Source organism: Staurois parvus, unplaced genomic scaffold (assembly GCF_062004578.1).
Source record: "Staurois parvus isolate SC_StPar_1 unplaced genomic scaffold, SC_StPar_1.0 ptg000073l, whole genome shotgun sequence".
Lineage (NCBI taxonomy): Eukaryota > Metazoa > Chordata > Amphibia > Anura > Ranidae > Staurois > Staurois parvus.
The window spans coordinates 474,202-499,786 of NW_028317869.1; the positions used below are offsets into that span (position 1 = coordinate 474,202).

Genomic DNA, 25,585 nt, shown 5'->3' on the forward strand with positions numbered 1-25,585 from the left:
GCAGTCCGCTAGAAGGTTTTTGTAGGTTTGGAGTTGTTACACATAGCGCGGGTTTTATCCATTTATAGTGATGACATCATTGCCCAAATCTGGGGGTCACCAGCCATTTCCACCCTTTACTCCCAGCTGGGGGGCTTTGTATCCATATACCAGATGTTCTACAGGACTAAATCTACAATCAATGTTACTGCAAAATCAAAGGGGCCAAAACCCCTCCCCCGAGGAGTCATATATTTCTGTCCCCCTTGGTGGGAGTAGAGGTGACCCCTCTATAAGGATCTACAGTCCATACACACCCAGCACAAGGCCGGGGTCACACTACCAGACGCTTCTCGGGGCTGCAGTTCCTCTGAGCTCCACAAGGTGGGGATCTCACTTCTACCCAGACAGGAAGTCTGTATGGAAGACAGAAAGTGATGTCAGGTTCAGACAGGAAGTGATGTCAGGAACAGACAGGAAGTGATGTCAGGAACAGACAGGAAGTTCCATGAATGAGGAAGTAGAGAGGAGACATTCCTGGATCTGGCAGCGGAGGAGGTAATACGTAGATGAACCCCTTCAGGGGGAGGAGTTGATGATAATATATTTGCTCCCAAAGCTGGCCTACATGGTTCAGTTTCATCGTTCAGCCAGCGTGATGACCATAAAAACTGAAGTGATTCCCCCATCCACACATTGGAGGTGGATGGGGGAATCCTCCCCGCTGCACTCTTGTATTATGACAATGGGGGGACTCCTCCGCTCTCAGAATACACAGATCAGCACTGAAGCTATTGGCTGCAGCCGCTGGGGGAGTAGCTTTTATCCGGCAGTGGCCACACATGGATGGAAATGTGAGCGATCCCTGCTGAACCAGCTGAATTTCCATGGATCTTTGGTCACCTTCAGTGACTTCCTCCCCTCCCCCTCATCTCCTTCATGATGGAAGTCATGCTGAGATCATCTCCCATTGGCTGAGCAATATTCTCATTTGTCTCTCAGCTCCTTCTTGCTATTCCTCGTCCTGCCTGTTGTTTCCTTGGATTGATTTTCTGTGTAGTGACCCCGGCTTGGTCTCTTGGATGCGCTCGTCTGTTGCTTGCCCTGACCTTTCTCCTGATTCCTGGACCTCCTCCTCATCTCTCCTCCATATCCTCTTACACAGCTTTTCTCCACACCTGCAGTGACCCTGGGGGGAGGAAACTTGGCACCAGCACGCCGCCAAATCCATCCCCACCATTAGGGGCTCTGGAGACAATTGTCTGCTATTTACACTCTGTTCCTCCGCCCGTCACCTGATCACATGACAGCTTACTTCCACAGATTCCGGACAGATTTCTGGATGGTAAAGGTCAAAGGTCACTCTTCAGTTTGGGAGAGGTAGGACGCACCCAGGAACAAGGATTTGGTTTGCATGGGAGCCTCATATAGAGGACCCCTCAAATCTCCCCATCCAAATGTCCCTCCATCCAGAGTCTATATGTCCTATGACATCACACTGACCTCACAGCTCCTCCCCCCAATGTCCCTCCATCTGGAGTCAGAGAATCCTATGACATCACACTGACCTCACAGCTCCTCCTACCAATGTCCCTCCATCCAGAGTCAGATAATCCTATGACATCACACTGACCTCACAGCTCCTCCTCCCAATGTCCCTCCATCCAGAGTCAGAGAATCCTATGACATCACACTGACCTCACAGCTCCTCCCCCCCAATGTCCCTCCATCTGATTTTCTCTGATGCTCTTAGGATGTGGGGCCCCTTGGTATCCTCACATGTAAAGTGGGACTGTTGGTCCTGCGTTGTATGTAATGACATCAGAATGCTGCAACAAGCCTATACCCTGCGTAGTGTGGGGGTCCTGTGGGGGGAATTATACCTCAGCCTGAAGTGGGGCTTTAATAAAATGGAGACCTGAATGGAGAGGTGAGGAGGATTCTGGGAATATCATTTGATGTGACTATTTGTGTTCAGATGTAGAGTTTTCCTCCTGTGAAGTCTGGAGATCATATGACATCACATTGCCTCCACCTCCCTCCCTGATAGAAGAGAGAAAGAAGAAGAAGATTCTAGAAGTCACCAGAGAGATCACTGAGCTGCTGACAGGAGAGGTGAGCGGTGCCGGGAATTCTGGGACATTCTCCAGTAACAGACAAGGGATGTGTCTGGATGGTGACTGTATCATTGTGTGTGTCAGGTTCCTATAAGGTGTCAGGGTGTCACTGTCTATTTCTCCATGGAGGAGTGGGAGTATTTAGAAGGACACAAGGATCTCTACAAGGACGTCATGATGGACAATCAGCCGCCCCTCACATCACCGGGTAAGAGGAGACTTTATTGTAAAGGAGAGAGCAGTACGGAGGATCCACCTAGATCCCCCATCATCTGATAAACACATAGAAACAATGGATTCAGTCAGTGTGTGTGTTTCCTACAGATGGATCCAGTCATGGGAACCCACCAGAGAGATGTCCCCGTCCTCTGTATTCCCGTGATTCCACACAGGAAGGTCACACCATCCCTCACCATCATCAGGTAGATGATGACAATTATTGGTAGTTGTGATTTATACACAGCATGTTTGTTACAATGAATGTTTTATTATATCTTTCAGAGTGGAATCCTCGGGGATGATAATATTGATGTTAAAGAAGAGTATAAAGAGGAGGATGAGGAGTATGGAGTGATGGAGGAGTTTTCAGAAGGACACAAGGATATGATGGAGCCACCTAATACCAGGAACCCACCAGAGAGATGTCCCCGTCCTCTGTATTCCCGGGATTCAACACAGGAAGATCACACCATCCCTCATCATTGCAAGGTTGGTGGGATGGAGCATCTAGAACATGAACTCATAGAGACAATGTGTGGATGTTTATGTGACCTTACATTTTACAGATGATATTTTCTCTCATTTCCTTGATTTAGAGTGGAGATCCAATCGATATAGAATTTGAGGTGAAAGCAGAAGAAGAAGAGGCGTATGTGAGGGATGATCAGCAGTCTATGGAGGAGGATGGAATAACGGGGACATTTATAGAGGAGGACACTCCTACAGAGATCAGCACAGGTGGGTCATGAACACTAAATCCATTCCTCCACCCATACTGCTCACTGATTGGTCCAGAGTAGGGCGGGGACTGGGTGATATCAGCCTGTAATCCCCTGGTCACTTTCCTGAGCTGTGTTCCCCGTCCTGTATTCCTGGATTTCTCTCGGATAATCTTCCTTCTCTGTGCTGCAGACACAATTTATGTCTCTAGACTGGATTTATGGAGGTTCTGGGGTTCAGCTGGAGGCAAAATGTTGATGTTTACTATAGATGTTGCTCAACTTGGCATTTGGCGTATGAGACTTGGACATTTTTCCCCATTCCCGGGTCTAGTAAGATCTCTGACAGAACATTTCTCCCAGGGTTCCTTGCTCTGTTGTCTGCTGGCTGTGCCGGGTGGAGGGATATGTCTGTAGTGTCTCAGCCCCAAGTCACTGAGTGCAGTCTCAGGAGATGGGAGGCAGCGGTGTGGGATCTCTGCAACTTGTCTCGTGTAGACATTTAAAGTGGTTGTAAACCCTCCATATACCCAGTGCAATGACTGGCCTCAGGTGATACACAGAGATAAAACAAATCCTCCTACATACGTTGTACCTGTTTATCTGTGGCACTCTCTTCTCTATATTTGTTCAAAGTACAGAATTTATACAGCTTCTTTAAGAAGTCAGAGAAAAAGGGGGAAGAGAGTTGAAGTCACTCTCTTCAGTTCAGTGAAGTGATCTCTGAGAGATGATTGGTTGGTATGGACACACCCCTTTCACACAGGAACAGAGCTGAGGCTGTCAATCACAGGCTGTGTGCTGGAACTCCCTCCCCGTCATCTTTTTTTCTTTTGGTGTCAGGAAGACTTGTCAGAAGGGACTCAACTGCTGATCACAGAGGAAGGAGACAGCAGACAGAAATGGCTCTTATTGCTCTGGACTGAGACAAGTACACACTGTAGAGGGATATGCTTTGTTCATATTCCATGTCTGAGGGTTACAACCACTGTAAGTGATCTCTGATTACTAAACACCAATTTGATGTGATCCTTACACTATGTATTAGTGTGGCCCCCTTGTCCTGAATAGAGGTACTATGTGGGTTTAGTTTGTGGCTGGGCTGTACTTGGCTCAGGCTGATTGTATAGTTCTTCACTTGGTTTCTCCCTAAGTTTAGGTTGTCCTGTGATGTCTCACTGTGGCCAGTAGATGTCACTGCTATCACTGGACATAGGATGAGATTTCACCAACCAAACTAAAGGGATATTAGACCACAAATGTCCCATATTGCAGCTTACCAATCATTGGGTGTGGCGGCTGCATTCCTTTTCTTTGGCTTTTTTCCCTGTTTTCACCTGGTGATCTGGCCAGTAACACACCTTCTGTATTAGAGCGCCCCCACTGTGGAGACAGCAGCATGGTCAGTCTGGGGGGAGGGGAGTGTTAGATGTATTAGCAGATATAAAAACAGTAACTAATTGAAGCCAAACTCCAGATCACACTTCATAATCAGTTACATCAAACATTTCTTTCCTTTTGGGATAAAGGTTTTGCATTAATAAATAAAAGCTGATCATTGTAAGCCCCCTGTCAGTGGGAAATGGTCTGCCTCATCCCTGGAACTGATACATTCTGCTGCAGAGTTTTTATAAAACAGATTTAATGGCTAGATCACCAGATGAATATAGAAGAAATCCTAAACAAGAAAACTAATACTGTATAGTCCTAACTTTTGTATCCTATATGGTAAGTTGTACATTACATCGGCCTTAATTATTTTGCACCCATTTCCTCCCAGCTGGACATTTTATATCGGATGATGTGATTGGAGCACAGACTTTTACATGGTGATAATAATGTGATAACATCCTCCAAATTTGGACCCTTAAACAGAAAGTGATAATGAGGGAGGAGTCAATACCCCAATGATGGTGGTCTTCAGGATCAGTCCAGTCTTCATCTTGGTTGTTCTCCCCATCCTCACTCTCTGACCTCTGGTGGGGCTCAGCCCCGCTGTTCTTCATGACTAAATCATGGACTAAATAAGGAAGTGCAGTACTTCTTGTGTTGGGAAGATGGCGATGAGTGATAGAGGGGGTGGGGACCCTCGTCCTATAATCCCCTCATCACTGTCCCTCCTATAAAAGACAGTTCTGGTTGTTTCCTCACTCTCTGACTAAGGTCCATGAATAAAGAAATGATCTGGTAGGAGATCAGAGGAGCCATTTTCTAGTTCCCTTGAGGGTGGAATTGTAAGATCCTCAGAGACCAAGCTGCCTGATGTGGGCGGAGTCCTGGTTTGGGGGAACCAATCAGCTCCTGTCTAGTAATCCTCTTTGTCTTTGTATTTTAGTCCATGGCCGGGAGATGAGGAAAACCTCCGAGGATTGTCTCACTTTGTCTCCAGACTGGAAAGTAGAAGATGAGGACATCACACAGTATAGTCCAGGAGAAAACCCGGCTCCCTCCAATGTCCATCCGGCACCACCCAGTGTAGATGGACCATCGGATTCCTCGTATCCTGAGGAACCTCAGACTGTGCGGGACCGGGCCGGCCTTCCAACAGGGAAGAGCTTCTCCTGTACTGAGTGTGGGAAGTGGTTCTATTATAAATACCATCTTAATGTGCATAATAGATCTCACACGGGGGAGAAGCCGTATTCCTGTCCTGAGTGCGGGAAATGTTTTTCACAGAAGTCCAATCTTTACACACATCAGAGATGTCACACGGGGGAGAAGCCGTATTCCTGTCCTGAGTGTGGGAAATGTTTTTCACGGAAGTCCAATCTTTACACACATCAGAGATGTCACACGGGAAAAGCCATATTCCTGTTCTGAGTGCCGGAAATGTTTTTCAGATAAGTCCAGTCTTTGCACACATCAGAGATCTCACACGGGGGAGAAGCCATATTTCTGTCCTAAGTGTGGGAAATGTTTTTTTTACAGAAGTCGGATCTTTACAGACATCAGAGATCTCAAACAGAGAAAAGTCATATTCCTGTCCTGAGTGAGGGAAATATTCCTCACTGAAGTCCTGTCTTCCTGTACATCAGGGGTCCCACACAACCCTGGAGGTGTATTGGTGCCTTGAGTGCGGGAAATGTCTTCTAGATGAATGTTGCTGGACATCCCAGTTCTCATGTGGGGAAGAAGCACACCCTGATATACACCTCAGATATACTCCATGGCTGATCTTCATCATGGAAGGAACAGTCCATAAGGAGATCAGAGTTCCCCAAAGACATGGATGAAGTGTGGGACCGGGTTGGCCATTGATAGCAGGAGAAGAATAAAAATGGAGTCCTGCCCTGTGATTGGCTAAGTACGTTTTGTGGTGGGAGATTTCACAAACACTTGGAGGTCTGTATAAAAATAAATATTTCTACCTCCTGTATACCGGACACTCCCCCCCCCCCCCCCCCTTCCTGCCCAGGCCGACTGGTAACTATCAGCGCTTTCACACTTTGAATGACAATTACACCGTCATGCAACATTGTACCCAAATTATATTTTTGTCATTGTTTTTCACACAAATAGATATTTATTTTGGTGGTATTTAAACACTTTTTACCATTTTTGCTTGTTTCTTGTTTTTACAAATCGTCTTTCTTTATAAATGTAGACAAAGGTGTATTCTGCGCCATTTCTTGGGTACAATAACCCCAATCAGTGTCTATGATTCAGTGTGTAGGAGAGTTATAGCGTCTACAAACTATGGGATAGATGTCTGAAAATCCATCATGTCTGATGACGGCAGATCTCATTTCTGAGGATCACAAACACCAGAACGGTACAAATTGTCAGAACTTTATCTGTGAGGAAATAATCCGTATACAATTCATGGAAACAGGCGGGATCTGGAATGAAGGAGATTCCCTACTAATTCTCACAAAGTAACCGACATCCCAGTTCTGTATTTGTGATAATTGGAAGACAAAATAAAACACAATAATGTGCAAAAATATATATTTATTAATAATATAAATCAGTACAAAATGGGGATGAAATCTAATAGGTGATGATAAATAATAAACAATACAAGATAACAGTACAATGATCTAATCCACAATAATGGGGAGAAATACAAGCCAGCAATTACTGCCAAATATTAATGAATTACATCCAACTGTCTGGAAATGTCGTGTAAGAAATCAGTAACTCAGCAACATGTGACAACAGATATACAAATCCCCCCCGTGATCTCTCTACACCCAGATATTCAACGCTCAACGTGTACCTTGCCATGACTTGATCTGGAATCCCATACACAGGCCAATCCAATCCGCTTACAATCTGAGATGAAGATGTAATGTTACATGAAGTAGTCTGCCTTGTCATATATATACTGTATACATCCGGATAAACCATTGACTAGAAGCCAGAATCAGCTTCAGGGATATGTAAAATCAATCTTCCCCAGAGGAGGGAAATGATAATAATTTATACTGCAGGTAAAATGACGTCACATCCCCTCCTGTGCTCACCAGAACCGTTATCGGACTAAACAATGTATCTGGAGATATAAGGGGAGTACAAGTTATCTGAGGAAAATGAAAGTTCTAGTTCCCAATATGGACTGTATGGTGTCAGTGATGTCAGCTTTCAGTGCGCTCACTTCAGGGGGTGTCTGTGTCCATCTGTTGTCCCTTGTCTCCCGTCTTGTGAGGTCTTGTTTTGTGATGTGTGTCCTCTTCTCTGTCCGTCTCTTACTTTTATCCCTCCAAATAAAACCTAGGCGGGCAAAGCTTCTCTCTTCTCACAATGACGTCAGACTAGGTGCTATTTTCTCTACTAATTGATTTCAGTGACCTGAAGGGGGCAGTATAGGATGAGGAATTCTCTGACATGTCTTCTGGAACATGACAAGGGTTGACCTTTAACCTCGGCTGGTAAGGACATGACTACATTAGAGAGAACTGCTTTTCTGCCAGGTTTGGTGTCACACAGACTGGTACCCATGTCACTGCTAATAATGTATTACTGAAAGTGGTTGTAACCCTAAAAAACACAAATCCGTCTAATCCTGCAGTTGGGTAGATTTTACCTTTACTGAGCCATTCAGCTTAGTCTGGTATCTTGAAGCAATCCCTTTCTCCAGAAATCCCGCCTGATCTTCTGAGCAGAATAAATCTGACACCAGCAGAAATATGGTGTCACCACTCCCCTTCTCCTGTGAGTGACAGGCTGTGCTGAGGAGGAGACCAGTATGAGCCTCCATGTAATACACTGCAGGGGGTGGGGGAGGGGGTGTCCTCTCCATGCTGGTCTCTGCCTTCACAAGATCCACAACTCAGCACTCATCATCACCAGTGATTGTTCTTGAGCCGAGGATGGAGGGGGGTATAACTGGGGGATTGTGTGACATCATATCTCCGCCTACTATTCTCTGGTCCTAAGCCACGCCCACAGACCAGCAGTTTGGAGGGCTGAGACAAGCTAAAGGAGCATTTTTCTGAGGTACGCTCACAGCTGTATGTATGTTTACATTAAAATGTATTCATTTATGGAAAAAAGTACATTTTTTTTAAATATTTGGGGTTTACAACCACTTTAAGTGATTCTGGAAAAAACAAATCTAGTAATATATATCAAGTAATGTATTAATTAAGTGATCCTAGAAAAGAAAATAAATCTACCTTTATATCCTACAAAAAGATGAGGTCATTATACTGAGACTTCTTATCTCACGTCTTCTGTAACATAACAACGTTGTCATACAATGAACTCAAACTGATACTTTATAATGTTACAAACAGAATATCCCCAATATATCAATATGTATTCATTGTTAAACCATTTCATATAAATATATGTATGTGGAAATGGAATCTAGTAATATAAACCTGGATGACATAAGTAAGCAAGCATTCACTTCATGTAATACTGATAATAATACAAGTGACATTTTTGGATCAGATATTCCTGTCACATAATAATAACACCATATACAATGTAAGGTATAATATGCACTCTTTCCAGAGGATCATGGGAAATAATCATTGTGACCAGTTCTTGTGTCCTTTGTTCAATCTAGACATGGACTCATCCATTTATCTTACCACTTGGTGTCATGTCTAGTCTTCATCTTGTAGCCGTCTGATCCCACCATACCCCCCCCCAGATTTATAACCTGGGAACATAAGCTGTAACCACCTTGGAATGCTCTTAGAATCTGTGTTCAGAAACCATGAAATAGAATATACAGAACAAAATGGCTTCCAGCATGTCCATGTAGAGATGATAAGTTCAGGCCTTCCTGTTTCATTCTGTGAGCCCAGAACAGTTCCGACAACCTGGTGATCTATGATTGGCTCATAACCCTGTGGGGTGGTAACCTGTAGGCACCTGCTGATCTACGATTGGCTCATAACCCTGTGGGGTGGTAACCTGTAGGCACCTGCTGATCTACGATTGGCTCATAACCCTGTGGGGTGGTAACCTGTAGGCACCTGGTGATCTACGATTGGCTCATAACCCTGTGGGGTGGTAACCTGTAGGCACCTGCTGATCTACGATTGGCTCATAACCCTGTGGGGTGGTAACCTGTAGGCACCTGCTGATCTACGATTGGCTCATATCCCTGTGGGGTGATAACCTGTAGGCACCTGCTGATCTACTATTGGCTCATATCCCTGTGTATCCTGATCAGATGATGATTACAGAACTCCCAATGTTGTTCATGTAATGGAGTGCACAGTGTGTTCCATCCAAGAAGGGCAGCAAGGTAGAAGCCGGCAATTACAGGCCAGTGAGTCTAACATCGGTGGTAGTCAAGTTAATGGAATCACTCCTGAAAGGAAGGATCACTGATCACCTAAAAACACACAACTTGCTGGATCCAAAGCAGCATGGCTTTACTGGGGGCAGATCATGGCAGACTCATCTGATTGGACTTTTTGACTATATCACCAATGATTTGGACCAGGGTGGTGCTGTGGACATAGAATATCTTGATTTCAGCAAGGCATGTGATACAGTTCCACATAATGATCTAATACAGAAGTTGGACAAGCTAGGACTTAGCCCTTGGGGGGTTCAGTGGATGTGCAGCTGGCAAAATGATAGATACCAGAGTGTGGTTGTAAATGCGGATCACTCAGAACAGAGAGCAGTCACTAGTGGTGTACCCCAAGGTTCTGTACTGGGAGCTGTTCTATGTAATCTATATGTAAGGGATATAACTAAAGGGTTGTTGGGTAAGGGGATGTCTCTTTGCTGATGACACAAACATGTGTAATAGGGAGGATATCCCTGGAGGTGTCTGTAACATGGAACAGGATTTGGCATTTCTGGATGATTGATCAGAGAAGTGAAAATTGCAGTTCAATGTTTCTAAATGTAACATAATGCACCTATAGATATAGATCTTTATATCACTAGAGGGGTCACCAGCAGGAGGAAGGAGGTCCTGATTCCTCTATAGAAATCTTTCTATCACTAGAGGGGTCACCGGCAGGAGGAAGGAGTTCCCGATTCCTCTATATAGATCTTTATATCACTAGAGGGGTCACCGGCAGGAGGAAGGAGGTTTTAATTCCTCTAAATAAATCTTTACATTTCTAGGTGGGTCACTGTCAGGAGGAAGGAGGTCCCGATTCATCTATATAGATCTTTATATCACTAGAGGGGTCACCGGCAGGAGGAAGGAGGTCCTGATTCCCCTATATAGATCTTTATATCACTAGAGGGGTCACCGGCAGGAGGAAGGAGGTCCTGATTCCTCTATATAGATCTTTCTATCACTAGAGGGGTCACCAGCAGGAGGAAGAAGGTCCCGATTCCTCTATATAGATCTTTCTATCACTAGAGGGGTCACCGGCAGGAGGAAGGAGGTCCCAATTCCTCCATATAGATCTATATATCACTAGAGGGGTCACCGGCAGGAGGAAGGAGGTCCCAATTCCTCCATATAGATCTATATATCACTAGAGGGGTCACCGGCAGGAGGAAGGAGGTCCTGATTCCTCCATATAGATCTTTCTATCACTAGAGGGGTCACCGGCAGGAGGAAGGAGGTCCTGATTCCTCCATATAGATCTTTCTATCACTAGAGGGGTCACCAGCAGGAGGAAGGAGGTCCCGATTCCTCCATATAGATCTTTATATCACTGGAGGGGTCACCAGGAGGAGAAAGTAGGTCCCAATTCCTCCATATAGATCTATATATCACTAGAGGGGTCACTGGCGAGACGATGGAGGTCCCAATTCCTCTATATAGATCTTTATATCACTAGAGGGGTCACCGGCAGGAGGAAGGAGGTCCTGATTCCTCCATATAGATCTATATATCACTAGTGGGGTTTCCGGCAGGAGGAAGGAGGTCCTGATTCCTCTATATAGATCTTTATATCGCTAGAGGGGTCACTGGCAGGAGGAAGGAGGTCCTGATTCCTCTATATAGATCTTTCTATCACTAGAGGGGTCACCAGCAACCTCATGTAGAATACTGTGTCCAGTTCTGGAGACCTCACTTACATAAAGGTATTGATAAGATAGAACGAGTCCAGAGACGGGGAATACAAATAGTGATATCAGGAGAGACTTCAGGAACGTAACATGTCCAGTCTGGAGGAGAGAAGGGAAAGGGGAGACATGACTGAAACCTTTACATACAACAAGGGAGTGAATAAGGTTCAGGAGGGCAGGATTTTCAATATGAAACCAAAATGAAGAACATGAGGACATGACCTCCAACTAACTGGAGGAAAGTTCACAACTAATCTCAGAAAGTATTATTTTACTGAAAGAGTAGTTGATGCCGGGAATACATTTCCAGTAGAGGTAGTGAGCCAGTGACAAATCACAGAGATCATCACAATAGTACACAATGGATGGCTATGAATGAAAGACATTTATTGTGTACAACTGTCATGTGATCACTGTGATTGGTCATAGCAATCACATGGTACTGGGCTGGCCTGGTACAATGATCTGTCATCTAGTGGACACAGCAGGTGACATATCAAGATACAGCAGAGTCGCTAGACTTGGAGGACTTCATATGATGTCCACCCAGGATGGGAGAGATCCCGCTCAGCTGTCATTCTACTATAGGCCTGGGGGGAAGCAGTTCATTACAGGGGACACTGTACAGGTTCTATATGTAGTCTGGGGGCCCCTGTGGAAGTCCATGTGTGGACATTCCTACCTATGATAAATGACAGGCTAAACCCACCTGGAGACTTTCTCCACACCTGGAGTGTGCTGAGTTCTTGGAGAACGTCTACACAGTGTTTCCAGATTGGCTTTATCACCCCAACGAGCTCGCTCCAGTTCATGGATGTCATCATTATGTTTGGAGGATCTCACCAGTCAGGAGCCTTTCCTGTCATCCTACATGTTCCCTTCTGAGGATTGTTCTATCCTTCCAAACAAATGTATGAAATCATGGATGAGTCCTCCTTCTATGTGATCTAGAAGATCTTCAATCACAATGTCTTTATGGATGAAGTGGATGGCCCAGTTTATATATTATTTATTGCTTTACAGCTTTATTCCCTCCAGGATTCATTCTTTATTTATAGAACCATTCAAGGAAGTGTTCTTACTGTGAGAGATCTCCACCACCATTCCTCTGTGACCATTACATCCTTGTCATTTATGTCTAACATCTTCATTATGAGTGGATTGATACATATTTTTATGCCTTTGGATTTATTTTTGCATTTTTTTTACCCAAAAAGATCTGTTTTGGAGGTCTCTGTTTTATTATGTATTTTGTTTTTATCTTGTGTTCTGTGTCTTTAAGACTTTTCTATCTGTAGTAAAATATCTTTTTTAAACAGTTGGTTGCATAAGAGTTAGGTTTATTGTTTCTTACTGTTTTTTTAGTTCTTTTTGATCTTCTCTGGTATCCCTGTAAGGTAGATACAATGCTGGAATGGTCTTTAGGGGAAGTTTCTTGGGGCTGCTGTTTCTCTGAAATCCACAAGATGGGGATCTCATTTCTCCCCAGACAGGACTTCTTTATGGGATACAGACAGGAAGTGATGTCAGGTACAGACAGGAAGTGATGTCAGGTACAGACAGGCCATTCCGAGAGGTGAGTTGGGAGGAAGCAGATCAGAGATATTTTGCTGCACTTGGCAGCAGAGGAGGTAATAAGATGTTATTTCCTATTTACACCCAGTAACCCCCGTCATGTTCGTCCTCTTCCTCCATAGTCATGTTCATCCTCTTCCTCCATCATCATGTCCGTCCTCTTCCTTCATAGTCACGTCCATCCTCTTCCTCCATAGTCATGTCCGTCCTCTTCCTCCATAGTCATGTCCGTCCTCTTCCTCCATAGTCGCTGTGACGTCTTTTATCTCCAGCAGATGATGATACACACATATATAGTGTGGGAACCCAGATTACCCCCTTCAGGGGCAGAACATTCCCCCACTTCCGGGGCCGGAACATTCTCCTCATTGTGGAGATAAATTCTAGTAATATGGTCCTCTAAACAAACAGCACTGACAATAAATAGACAAGACAAGGACCATCCTGACCATACATGGCCTACAAAGGGCAATGATGACACTACACAGGCAGCCAATGGGCAATCATTACACTATGCAGCCAACACAATGATGGAGTGCCGGGGTCAGGAGTATGGAGCATAGAGCCCCTTACATTGCTGCTCAGGAGGAAGGAAACATTCCTTTTTAACAGAAAATGTATATAAATCTGAGGCTCTTTAAGGAATGTCCGGGGGGTTTCAAAAATGAAAGGGACTTTATAGCGACTAAAACATTTAATATGTGTAACATTGTTCTGTTTATCTCCTCCTCCCCTCCCCCGCCTGTCTCCAGCACCGCACCCGGGGACTAGCAGGGAGGGGAGAGACCTTGCAGTGTAATGAGAACCGATTGGCTGCTCCTCAGGAAAGGGGAGTATCCGGCTTATCCTTCCTCCCTTTCACTTCCAGAGCCCTTTTTGCAAACATTTAAAAAATCATTTTAGCCCTAAAGATGACACGAAACCCCCAAAATATTGATTTTCTGAAAGTAGAGACTTTAGAGAATAAAATAGTGGCAGTTCTAATGTTTTATGTCAGAAAATATTATCACAAAGTCTAGGAAATGCCAAATTTCAGTAAAAAATACACTTAAGTTAATTTCATGGCACAAAAAAGCAATAAATGACCCATTTATGTGTAAAAATATAAAAGCCGAGGTTGCAGCGAGTAAATAGATATCCAACATGTCAAACCTTAAGTTGTGTGTGCTGAAATGGTGACAACCTTTAGTCCCGGTATTATCTATAGGGGACACATTTATAGCCCCTTCTAGGTCATCAGTATGGAGTACGGAGGAGGTCTGCTCCTAGAATTTAATGGTGTGAACCTCCTGCACTCCTAACTCAATACTGATGACATAAAAAACTCCTAATAAGAGGAAGCTGCTACCATCTATCATATACCTTATGACAGGGAAACAACCAAAAACATAATAAATTGATGCAGCGCTACCTAATATATAAATAATAAGTGAATAGAAATACTGAATATACAAACATATACTAATGAGTGATCATCATAGAATTATATACAGTGAAACCAATACATGTGTAGAAGTGCCGGCCTTGTATAGTGTCCCCAATACTCAGTGTTAGCCGGATCGGCCCGGTCACTGCCAGCACTAGTGTTCAGCCCCTCCACTGTTCTTCACAGAAGATTTGTACCAATTGTGGGCCAAGGCAATTTATACACCACAATACATGGCCGCCCCCCAAATTCAGCTCTTGTCACACAATTCACATGGAACTCTATCACGGGTTATGAATGTAAAACTTATTGGGCCGAACCCTCAATATGGACATTACAGAAAAGAATGAATTGCAGTCATATTGGTCCGCAGACCCGATTCATCGTATGTCCGTGTTCTCTGCTGGTACATATATGTCCAACATGGACCAGCAATGTACTGGAACGTCGCTGGACTTGGAGTGGTTATACCGGGAGGATGCTTGCAGCTACAGGCATCATTCTAGTGCTGGTTTCTTAGCTGGTGGGCGGCTTTCATGTAAAAGTAATCCTAGTGGCCAATTAGCTGCAGAATTGTTTTTACCATCATTTTAAATGATTTCCTATAGCAGCAAATCTGATGAGATGAATGAAGTGGGTGTAAAGTGGAAGCAGTGGATCTGCATGGAGCAGCATCTTGAGCACAAAGCACTTTATGTTGTGGATGGATTTGCACACGGTTCAGTTTCCTTCATTTATTGATAAACCCCATAAGACCAATGAAGTGGGTGTAAAGTGGAAGCAGTGGATGTGCAGAGAATAGGATTTGGAGCCCCGAGCTCTTTATCTCTGAATGTCTCCACATATTTGTAGTGTATTTGTGATGATTTCTGTGCACACACAATAGGACAGCGCTGTGACACATAATGCTCTTCTAGATGACAGGGAATCCTTCCCTTTGTTACAGCAGCAGTCCGCTAGAAGGTTTTTGTAGGTTTGGAGTTGTTACACATAGCGCGGGTTTTATCCATTTATAGTGATGACATCATTGCCCAAATCTGGGGGTCACCAGCCATTTCCACCCTTTACTCCCAGCTGGGGGGCTTTGTATCCATATACCAGATGTTCTACAGGACTAAATCTACAATCAATGTTACTGCAAAATCAAAGGGGCCAAAACCCCTCCCCCGAGCAGTCATATATTTCTGTCCCCCTTGGTGGGATTGGAGGTGACCCCTCTATAAGGATCTACAGTCCATACACACCCAGCACAAGGCCGGGGTCACACTACCAGACGCTTCTCGGGGCTGCAGTTCCTCTGAGCTCCACAAGGTGGGGATCTCACTTCTACCCAGACAGGAGGTCTCTATGGAAGACAGGAAGTGATGTCAGGTACAGACAGGAAGTCTCTATGGAAGACAAACAAGTGATGTCAGACAGGAAGTGATGTCAGGTAAAGACAGGAAGTGATGTCAGATACAGACAGGACATTTTAGGGGAGAGGTAAATCAGGAGGAAGCAAAGAGGAGACATTCCTGGATCTGGCGGCAGAGGAGGTAATACGTAGATGAACCCCTTCAGGGGGAGGAGTTGATGATAATATATTTGCCCCCAAAGCTGGCCTACATGGTTCAGTTTTATCGTTCAGCCAGCGGGATGACCATAAAAACTGAAGTGATTCCCCCATCCACACATTGTAGGTGGATGGGGGAATCCTCCCCGCTGCACTCTTGTATTCTGACAATGGGGGGACTCCTCCGCTCTCAGAATACACAGATCAGCACTGAAGCTATTGGCTGCAGCCGCTGGGGGAGTGGCTTTTATCCGGCAGTGGCCACACATGGATGGAAATGTGAGCGATCCCTGCTGAACCAGCTGAATTTCCATGGATCTATGGTCACCTTCAGTGACTTCCTCCCCTCCCCCTCATCTTCTTCATGATGGAAGTCATGCTGAGATCATCTCCCATTGGCTGAGCAATATTCTCATTTGTCTCTCAGCTCCTTCTTGCTATTCCTCGTCCTGCCTGTTGTTTCCTTGGATTGATTTTCTGTGTAGTGACCCCGGCTTGGTCTCTTGGATGCGCTCGTCTGTTGCTTGCCCTGACCTTTCTCCTGATTCCTGGACCTCCTCCTCATCTCTCCTCCATATCCTCTTACACAGCTTTTCTCCACACCTGCAGTGACCCTGGGGGGAGGAAACTTGGCACCAGCACGCCGCCAAATCCATCCCCACCATTAGGGGCTCTGGAGACAATTGTCTGCTATTTACACTCCGTTCCTCCGCACGTCACCTGATCACATGACCGCTTACTGCCACAGATTCCGGACAGATTTCTGGATGGTAAAGGTCAAAGTTCACTCTTCAGTTTAGGAGAGGTAGGACGCACCCAGGAACTATGATTTGGTTTGCATGGGAGTCTCATATAGAGGACCCCTCAAATCTCCCCATCCAAATGTCCCTCCATCCGGAGTCTATATGTCCTATGACATCACACTGACCTCACAGCTCCTCCCCCCAATGTCCCTTCATCCAGAGTCAGAGAATCCTATGACATCACACCGACCTCACAGCTCCTCCTCCCAATGTCCCTCCATCCAGAGTCAGAGAATCCTATGACATCACAATGACCTCACAGCCCCTCCTCCCAATGTCCCCCCATCCAGAGTCAGAGAACCCTATGACATCAGACTGACCTCACAGCTCCTCCTCCCAATGTCCCTCCATCCAGAGTCAGAGAATCCTATGACATCACACTGACCTCACAGCCCCTCCTCCCAATGTCCTTCCATCCAGAGTCAGAGAATCCTATGACATCACACTGACCTCACAGCTCCTCCTCCCAATGTCCCTCCATCCAGAGTCAGAGAATCCTATGACATCACACTGACCTCACAGCTCCTCCTCCCAATGTCCCTCCATCTTGTCTTTTTCCCTGTTCCTCTTAGGATGTGGGGCCCCTTGGTATCCTCACATGTAAAGTGGGACTGTTGGTCCTGCGTTGTATGTAATGACATCAGAATGCTGCAACAAGCCTATACCCTGCGTAGTGTGGGGGTCCTGTGGGGGGAAATTATACCTCAGCCTGAAGTGGGGCTTTAATAAAATGGAGACCTGAATGGAGAGGTGAGGAGGATTCTGGGAATATCATTTGATGTGACTATTTGTGTTCAGATGTAGAGTTTTCCTCCTGTGAAGTCTGGAGATCATATGACATCACATTGCCTCCACCTCCCTCCCTGATAGAAGAGAGAAAGAAGAAGAAGATTCTAGAAGTCACCAGAGAGATCACTGAGCTGCTGACAGGAGAGGTGAGCGGTGCCGGGAATTCTGGGACATTCTCCAGTAACAGACAAGGGATGTGTCTGGATGGTGACTGTATCATTGTGTGTGTCAGGTTCCTATAAGGTGTCAGGGTGTCACTGTCTATTTCTCCATGGAGGAGTGGGAGTATTTAGAAGGACACAAGGATCTCTACAAGGACGTCATGATGGACAATCAGCCGCCCCTCACATCACCGGGTAAGAGGAGACTTTATTGTAAAGGAGAGAGCAGTACGGAGGATCCACCTAGATCCCCCATCATCTGATAAACACATAGAAACAATGGATTCAGTCAGTGTGTGTGTTTCCTACAGATGGATCCAGTCATGGGAACCCACCAGAGAGATGTCCCCGTCCTCTGTATTCCCGGGATTCCACACAGGAAGGTCACACCATCCCTCACCATCATCAGATAGATGAGGAACAATCACTGATAGTATCATTAGGATCTGTACATTATCTGCATTGTTACCATTGATGGCATTTTTATTATATATTCAGAGTGGAAACCTGAGAGATCCTAAAGTTGAGGTTAAAGAAGAGATAAAAGAGGAGGAGGATGAGGATGGGGGGATGGAGGAGTCAGAGCTTCTAAAAGAACACAAAGATCTGTACCAGGACACCATGGTGGAGTCATCCAGCTACAGGAACCCACCAGAGAGATGTCCCCGTCCTCTGTATTCCCGGGATTCCACACAGGAAGGTCACACCATCCCTCACCATCATCAGGTAGATGATGACAATTATTGGTAGTTGTGATTTATACACAGCATGTTTGTTACAATGAATGTTTTATTATATCTTTCAGAGTGGAATCCTCGGGGATGATAATATTGATGTTAAAGAAGAGTATAAAGAGGAGGATGAGGAGTATGGAGTGATGGAGGAGTTTTCAGAAGGACACAAGGATATGATGGAGCCACCTAATACCAGGAACCCACCAGAGAGATGTCCCCGTCCTCTGTATTCCCGGGATTCCACACAGGAAGGTCACACCATCCCTCACTATTACAAGGTTGGTGGGATGGAGCATCTAGAACATGAATTCATGGAGACAATGTGTGGGTATTTTCTGTGACCTTATATCTTACAGATGATATTTTCTCTCATTTCCTTGATTTAGAGTGGAGATCCAATCGATATAGAATTTGAGGTGAAAGCAGAAGAAGAAGAGGCGTATGTGAGGGATGATCAGCAGTCTATGGAGGAGGATGGAATAACGGGGACATTTATAGAGGAGGACACTCCTACAGAGATCAGCACAGGTGGGTCATGAACACTAAATCCATTCCTCCTGAATATATTTATTCAAGATGGCGGCGGGAGCAGACATGCGTTAGGAGCTCCTGCGCTCCTAGCCCCAATCCGCTGCCATCCGGGCCGCAGCGGACCCCAGCGGGGCCCCTAAGACACTCCCGGCCCAGCCCGACCACCAGGGAAGGCTTCTGGACCTTTTCCCGGAGCTCTGGGAATCGTGGCCTACCCGCGCACCTGAAGCCGGGGCCTCAATTTTTGCCGCGGCCGAGCCGCGACCGGACCGCATCGCCGGACATCCACCCGGACTGTCTCCGCTCTGCCCACCGGGTCCCACCGACCTGCCTGCCTGCCCAGGGCCCTCCCCATCAGCCCTGGGTCCTCGTTGACTACCCTGGACCACCAGGAACCGGCACGGCCTCACGGTCTCCCTGGAGCCCTCCCTGCTAGCTCAGGGACCACCCCAGACCGCCCGCTTCCAGCTGCTGACACCCTGCCGCCACCTCGGGGCACCCAGCATCCAACACCCAGCGGCCCTGCCTGGGAACTGCTTTGGGCCTCCCAGTACCCTGCGGGCTGCCCTGCACCAGCCGGCCCCAGACCAGGGACCTTTCCAGGATGCCGCTGCACCTCCGCTACCTGCACCGAAAGGGTAAGCCTCCCCTTTGGGGCACCTACCACTGAACTGCCCAAACCCTATCCAATTCGGCGGAGCCAAGCCTACCACGTGGCCTTACCGCTCCCACCGACGCAGGTCCCCCAGCACCCCCAGTCACTGGCCCACAACATCCACCTGCGCTGCTCACCTCACCCACGGACGCTGAGCCAGACTGCGACTAACCCACTCCACCTCCAGACATCGGTCCTCACCACCTCCTGCCAACGGCCCCTCTACACCGCCTAACGCCGGTTCCTTCATACACCACCTGATGCCGGGCCCTTCAGCACCATCAGTGCCTCCCGACGCTGAGTCCTCAGCGCCTGGCCCTCAACATCCGCCTGCGCCGGCTCACTTCGTTCACGGACGCTGACCCTACTACAGCTGCCAACGCCTAGCCTACTCCACCTCCAGACGTCGATCCATACCACCTCCTGATGACGACCCTTCCACTCCTCCCGACGCCGGGCCCTTCAGCACCCTCAGCGCCTCCCGACACCGAGCCCTCAACACCTGGCCTCAACTTCTCCGGTCTCCAAGCCGCCAGCATCACCAGATGCCGCGCCTACTGCACCCCAGACGTCGCGCCCTACGACCCCTCCGCTCAACGAACCACCACATCCACTGATGACGTGCTGCCGCACCCACGGACACCAACCTACTTCACCCGCAGACTACTACCAACCAGCTGCTATCCTTGCTGCCCTCCACTCTCCCTCTCCCCTCCCAGAAGAACTCAATAGTCTCCTCCACAGCGCTTCAGACGCTCTGCTTCACCATCCCGGACTTGCACCCCCTCACCTCCCACGGCATTTCGGACACTTCACTTTGCCATCCCTGACCAGCACCCCTTCACCCCCCTGACCTTTCCAGCACCCCGCTCACCCCAACATGCCGCCCGCGCTCCTCCTCCTCGTCCTCCTCTCCTCCATCCTTAAAACCGCCTCCCTCTACCCGCCCACCCCCACTAAGCAGCTCTATATCGCCCCCTCGCTTCTCCCCTCTCCTCATTACGGCACCCACCACCTCCTCCTGCTACTCCACTTCCCCGCTGACCCACTTGCCACCACGTCCAGACCCACACGCTCCTACACCTCCCGTTCCCATGCCACCTTCCTCACCCTCCTCCTTCTCATATCAGCTGGAGACATCTCCCCGAACCCTGGCCCCTCACCACCTCACCCCCCCCCTAGAGCCCCCCCTGCTCACGCCAGCCGACGCAACCGCCTCAACCTCATACATGCACCCCTCCTCCCCATCTCTTGTTTGCACTCCTGAATGCTCGTTCGAGTTGCAACAAACTTACCGCCATCCACGACCTCTTCATCTCCCGCTCCCTAAACCTCCTAGCAGTCACCGAAACCTGGGTACAGGCCACCGACTCCACTTCCCCCGCGGCACTCACCCATGGAGGTCTCATCTGGACCCATTCGCCAAGACTGAGCGATCGCAGAGGTGGTGGTGTCGGCCTGCTCCTTTCACCGCTGAGCACCTTCCAGGTCCTCCCTAACCCACCCTCTCTATCCTTCCCCTCCTTTGAGGCGCACTGCATCCGACTCTTCTCACCCACCCCCCTAAGGATCGCAGTGATCTACAGGCCCCCCGGATCCATACCCCGCTTCCTGGATGACTTAGCCGCCTGGCTCCCCTTCTTCCTCTCCTCTGAGCTACCGACCATCATCCTCGGGGACTTCAACATCCCCATCAACGACAACACCCCGGCTACTTCCCAATTCCTCCACCTAACCTCCTCCTTCGCGCTCACACAGCACACGCAATCCTCCACCCACATCGGAGGGAACACCCTGGACCTCGTCTTCTCCCACCTCTGTACCCTCAACCAGTTCTTTAACACCCCCTTCCCTCTCTCTGACCACCACCTCATCACGTTCTCCATCTCCCCTTCCCCCAACTCCCCCCCCCCAAAACGCCAAACCATCACCAGCCGCAATCTCCGCAACCTGAACCCGGCCCCCCTCCACTCGGCTGCCGACCGCCTACACGACAGCATCCTCCCACTGTCATGTCCTGACCTAGCCACCACCTTGTACAACGACTCACTGTCAGCTGCCCTAGACTCTCTGGCACCCCTAACCACACGCAACATCAAACCCAGACCGCTCCAACCATGGCAGACCGACAGCACTAAACGCCTCAAACGTCGCAGTCGCGCACTGGAGAGACTATGGAGCAAAACCAGATCCCCTCACGCATTCTCCTTCTACAAATCTGCCTTCCTCACTTACACCTCCTCCCTCCACGCCGCCAAGCAGGCCTACTTTGTTAACCTAATCAACACCCTCTCCTCCTGCCCTCGCCGACTCTTCTCCACCTTCAACTCCCTACTCTCCCCCCCCCCCTCCTCCACTCAGTACCTCACTCACCGCCCACGAGATTGCCACCCATTTCCATAACAAGATTGACACTATCCATAAGGACATTGTCAACTCGCAATATACCTCCCCACCTAGCCTCCCCACCCCCGTCACCCCTTCTTCTCCCCCCTCCTCTGCCCTCACAACCGCACTGCCCTCCACCGCTCCCAAGGCCCCGCCCACCGTAACCCCCCCTGCACTGCACTCCCTCAGCCCTGTCACTACTGAGGAAATCGTCAAGGTCCTCTCAGAAGCCCGCCTCACTACCTGCCCCCTGGACCCTATCCCCTCTCAACTCCTCCGGTCACCCCCCTCTTCCCTCATCCGCTCCCTCACCCACATCTTCAATCTCTCCCTCTCTACTGGCGCATTCCCCTCCCCCCTAAAGCACGCACATATCACCCCCATCCTCAAAAAGCCCTCCCTGGATCCCGCAGACCCCAACAACCTCAGACCCATCTCCCTGCTGCCACTCACCTCCAAGCTCCTTGAGCGCATAGTCTACGATCGCCTAAGCGCCCACCTTACTGACAATAACCTCCTTGACCCATTACAGTCCGGCTTCCGTCCCCTACACTCCACCGAAACCGCCCTCCTCAAAATCATTAACGACCTACTAAACGCCAAAGCCAAGGGCGACTACTCTGTCCTCCTTCTCCTGGACCTCTCCGCGGCCTTCGACACAGTCGACCACCCCCTCCTCCTTAATAAACTACTCTCCCTTGGCATCAGAGACACCGCTCTCTCCTGGTTCTCATCCTACCTATCCCGACGCTCCTTCAGTGTCACCTACAATGGTACCACCTCCCCCTCCCTCCCCCTCTCTGTTGGGGTCCCCCAAGGCTCTGTCCTTGGACCCCTTCTCTTCTCCATCTACACCTCCTCCCTGGGCACACTCATACACTCCCATGGCTTCAATTATCACCTCTACGCTGACGACACCCAAATCTACCTCTCCACCCCCCACCTCACCCCCACTATCTCCGCCCGCATCACTCACCTCCTAAACGACATCTCAGACTGGATGTCGCTACATTTCCTCAAGCTTAACCTCTCCAAAACCGAGCTCCTCATCTTTCCCCTGCCCCCCCCCCATCCTATCCATCACCACCACCAACACCACTATCATTCCCGCCCCGCAAGCCAAAGTCCTTGGCGTCATTCTTGACTCGAACCTCTCCTTCCTGCCTCATGTCAAATCACTCACAAACACATGCAGGCTCCACCTCCGCAATATTGCCAAGATACGCTCCTTCCTCACCCCAGACACCACCAAACTTCTTGTACACTCCCTCATCATCTCACGCCTTGACTACTGCAACTCTCTTCTCATTGGCCTACCCAAGTGCAGGCTCTCCCCGCTCCAGACCATCCTGAACTCAGCGGCCAGACTCATCCACCTCACCACCCGCTCCACCTCTGCCACCCCCCTCTGCCTCTCCCTCCACTGGCTCCTGATTGCCCAACGCATCAAATTTAACCTTCTAATCCTGACCTACAAAGCCGTTCACAACACTGCCCCTGACTACCTCACCAACCTGATCCCCAAGTACCACCCTACCCGTACCCTTCGCTCTTCACAGGACCTCCTTCTATCCTGCTCCCTGGTCTCCTCCTCCCATGCACGACTGCAGGACTTCTCCAGGTCCTCCCCTATCCTCTGGAACTCACTGCCCCAATCCATCCAACTGTCGCCTTCCCTCCCCACATTCAGGCGCTCCCTCAAAACCCATCTCTTCAGGGAAGCCTACCCCACCCTCACCTAACGGCCATCCTCCCTCATTCCTCCCACCACTTCATCCCCCTCAGCCACTTCATTCCCCTCAGCCACTTCCTTTTGTTCCACTACCCCCTCCCTCCTAGATTGTAAGCTTGAAAGAGTAGGGCCCTCTTACCCCTCGTACGCTGTCTGTTTTTGTGGTACTGTGCCATGTATTGTCCCCCCTATTGTACAGCGCTGAGCAAACCCTTTGGCGCTATATAAACTCCATGTAATAATAATAATAATAATTCCTCCACCCATACTGCTCACTGATTGGTCCAGAGTAGGGCGGGGACTGGGTGATATCAGCCTGTAATCCCCTGGTCACTTTCCTGAGCTGTGTTCCCCGTCCTGTATTCCTGGATTTCTCTCGGATAATCTTCCTTCTCTGTGCTGCAGACACAATTTATGTATCTAGACTGGATTTATGGAGGTTCTGGGGATCAGCTGGCAGCAAAATGTTGATGTTCACCATAAGTGTTGGATGACCTGAGACATGTGTATTGGGTCTTCTACCACGTATCAGATCTAGTAAAATCTCTGACAGAGCAATTCTCCCAGGGTTTCTTACTCTTTTATTTGCTGGCTGTGCCGGGTGGAGGGATATGTCTGTAGTGTCTCAGACCCAAGTCACTGAGTGCAGTCTCAGGAGATGGGAGGCAGCGGTGTGGGATCTCTGCAACTTGTCTACAGTAAACATTTAATATTCCACTGATTGATGAATAATAATATTATGAGTCCTGACCCTTACACTGTATACTCTATGTTGTACATTACATTCTCCTGACCCCTGCACTATATACTCTATGTTGTACATTACATCCTCCTGACCCCTGCACTATATACTCTGTTGTACATTACATACTCCTGACCCCTGCACTATATACTCTATGTTGTACATTACATACTCCTGACCCCTGCACTATATACTCTATGCTGTACATTATATACTCCTGACCCCTGCACTATATACTCTATGTTGTACATTACATACTCCTGACCCCTGCACTATATACTCTATGTTGTACATTACATACTCCTGACCCCTGCACTATATACTCTATGTTGTACATTACATACTCCTGACCCCTGCACTATATACTCTATGTTGTACATTACATACTCCTGACCCCTGCACTATATACTCTATGTTGTACATTACATACTCCTGACCCCTGCACTATATACTCTATGTTGTACATTACATACTCCTGACCCCTGCACTATATACTCTATGTTGTACATTCCATACTCCTGATTCCTGCACTATATACTCTATGTTGTACATTACATACTCCTGATTCCTGCACTATATACTCTATGTTGTACATTACATACTCCTGACCCCTGCACTATATACTCTGTGTTGTACATTACATACTCCTGACCCCTGCACTATATACTCTGTGTTGTACATTACATACTCCTGACCCCTGCACTATATACTCTGTGTTGTACATTACATACTCCTGACCCTTCCCTATATACTCTATGTTGTACATTGCATACTCCTGACCCCTGCACTATATACTCTGTTGTACATTACATACTCCTGACCCCTGCACTATATACTCTATGTTGTACATTACATACTCCTGACCCCTGCACTATATACTCTATGTTGTACATTGCATACTCCTGACTTCTGCTCTCCCCCTCCCCCCACTGCTATATATACACATAATATGGATTCTCTTTTGTTACACCCATTTCCTCCCAGCTGGACATTTTATATCGGACGATGTGATTGG

The 25,585-nt window shown here is 47.8% G+C and overlaps 2 protein-coding genes across 2 annotated transcripts in view; both read left to right on the forward strand.

Annotated features, from left to right (window-relative positions):
* The window catches only part of LOC149469341 (uncharacterized), a 293,469-nt gene that overhangs the window by 264,601 nt on the left and 3,283 nt on the right, over window positions 1–25,585 (forward strand). The window lies entirely within an intron of this gene.
* Window positions 1,808–20,667, forward strand: LOC149469348 (uncharacterized). Its single transcript, XM_089669348.1, has 6 exons — window positions 1,808–2,094; window positions 2,181–2,304; window positions 2,421–2,518; window positions 18,287–18,514; window positions 18,594–18,800; window positions 18,909–20,667. Exons 2-6 carry the CDS (start codon window positions 2,220–2,222, stop codon window positions 19,059–19,061), a joined length of 771 nt encoding a protein of 256 aa, XP_089525474.1. The 5' UTR covers window positions 1,808–2,094; window positions 2,181–2,219; the 3' UTR covers window positions 19,062–20,667.

What these genes read in the sequence shown, in the direction of transcription:
- LOC149469348 (XM_089669348.1), top strand. Translation starts at nt 2,220, where the DNA reads ATGGAGGAGTGGGAGTATTTAGAAGGACACAAGGATCTCTACAAGGAC. An exon ending in CCATCCCTCACCATCATCAG is followed by an intron (nt 2,519 to 18,286) that starts GTAGATGATGAC and finishes TTATATATTCAG; the next exon opens with AGTGGAAACCTGAGAGATCC. An exon ending in CCATCCCTCACCATCATCAG is followed by an intron (nt 18,515 to 18,593) that starts GTAGATGATGAC and finishes TATATCTTTCAG; the next exon opens with AGTGGAATCCTCGGGGATGA.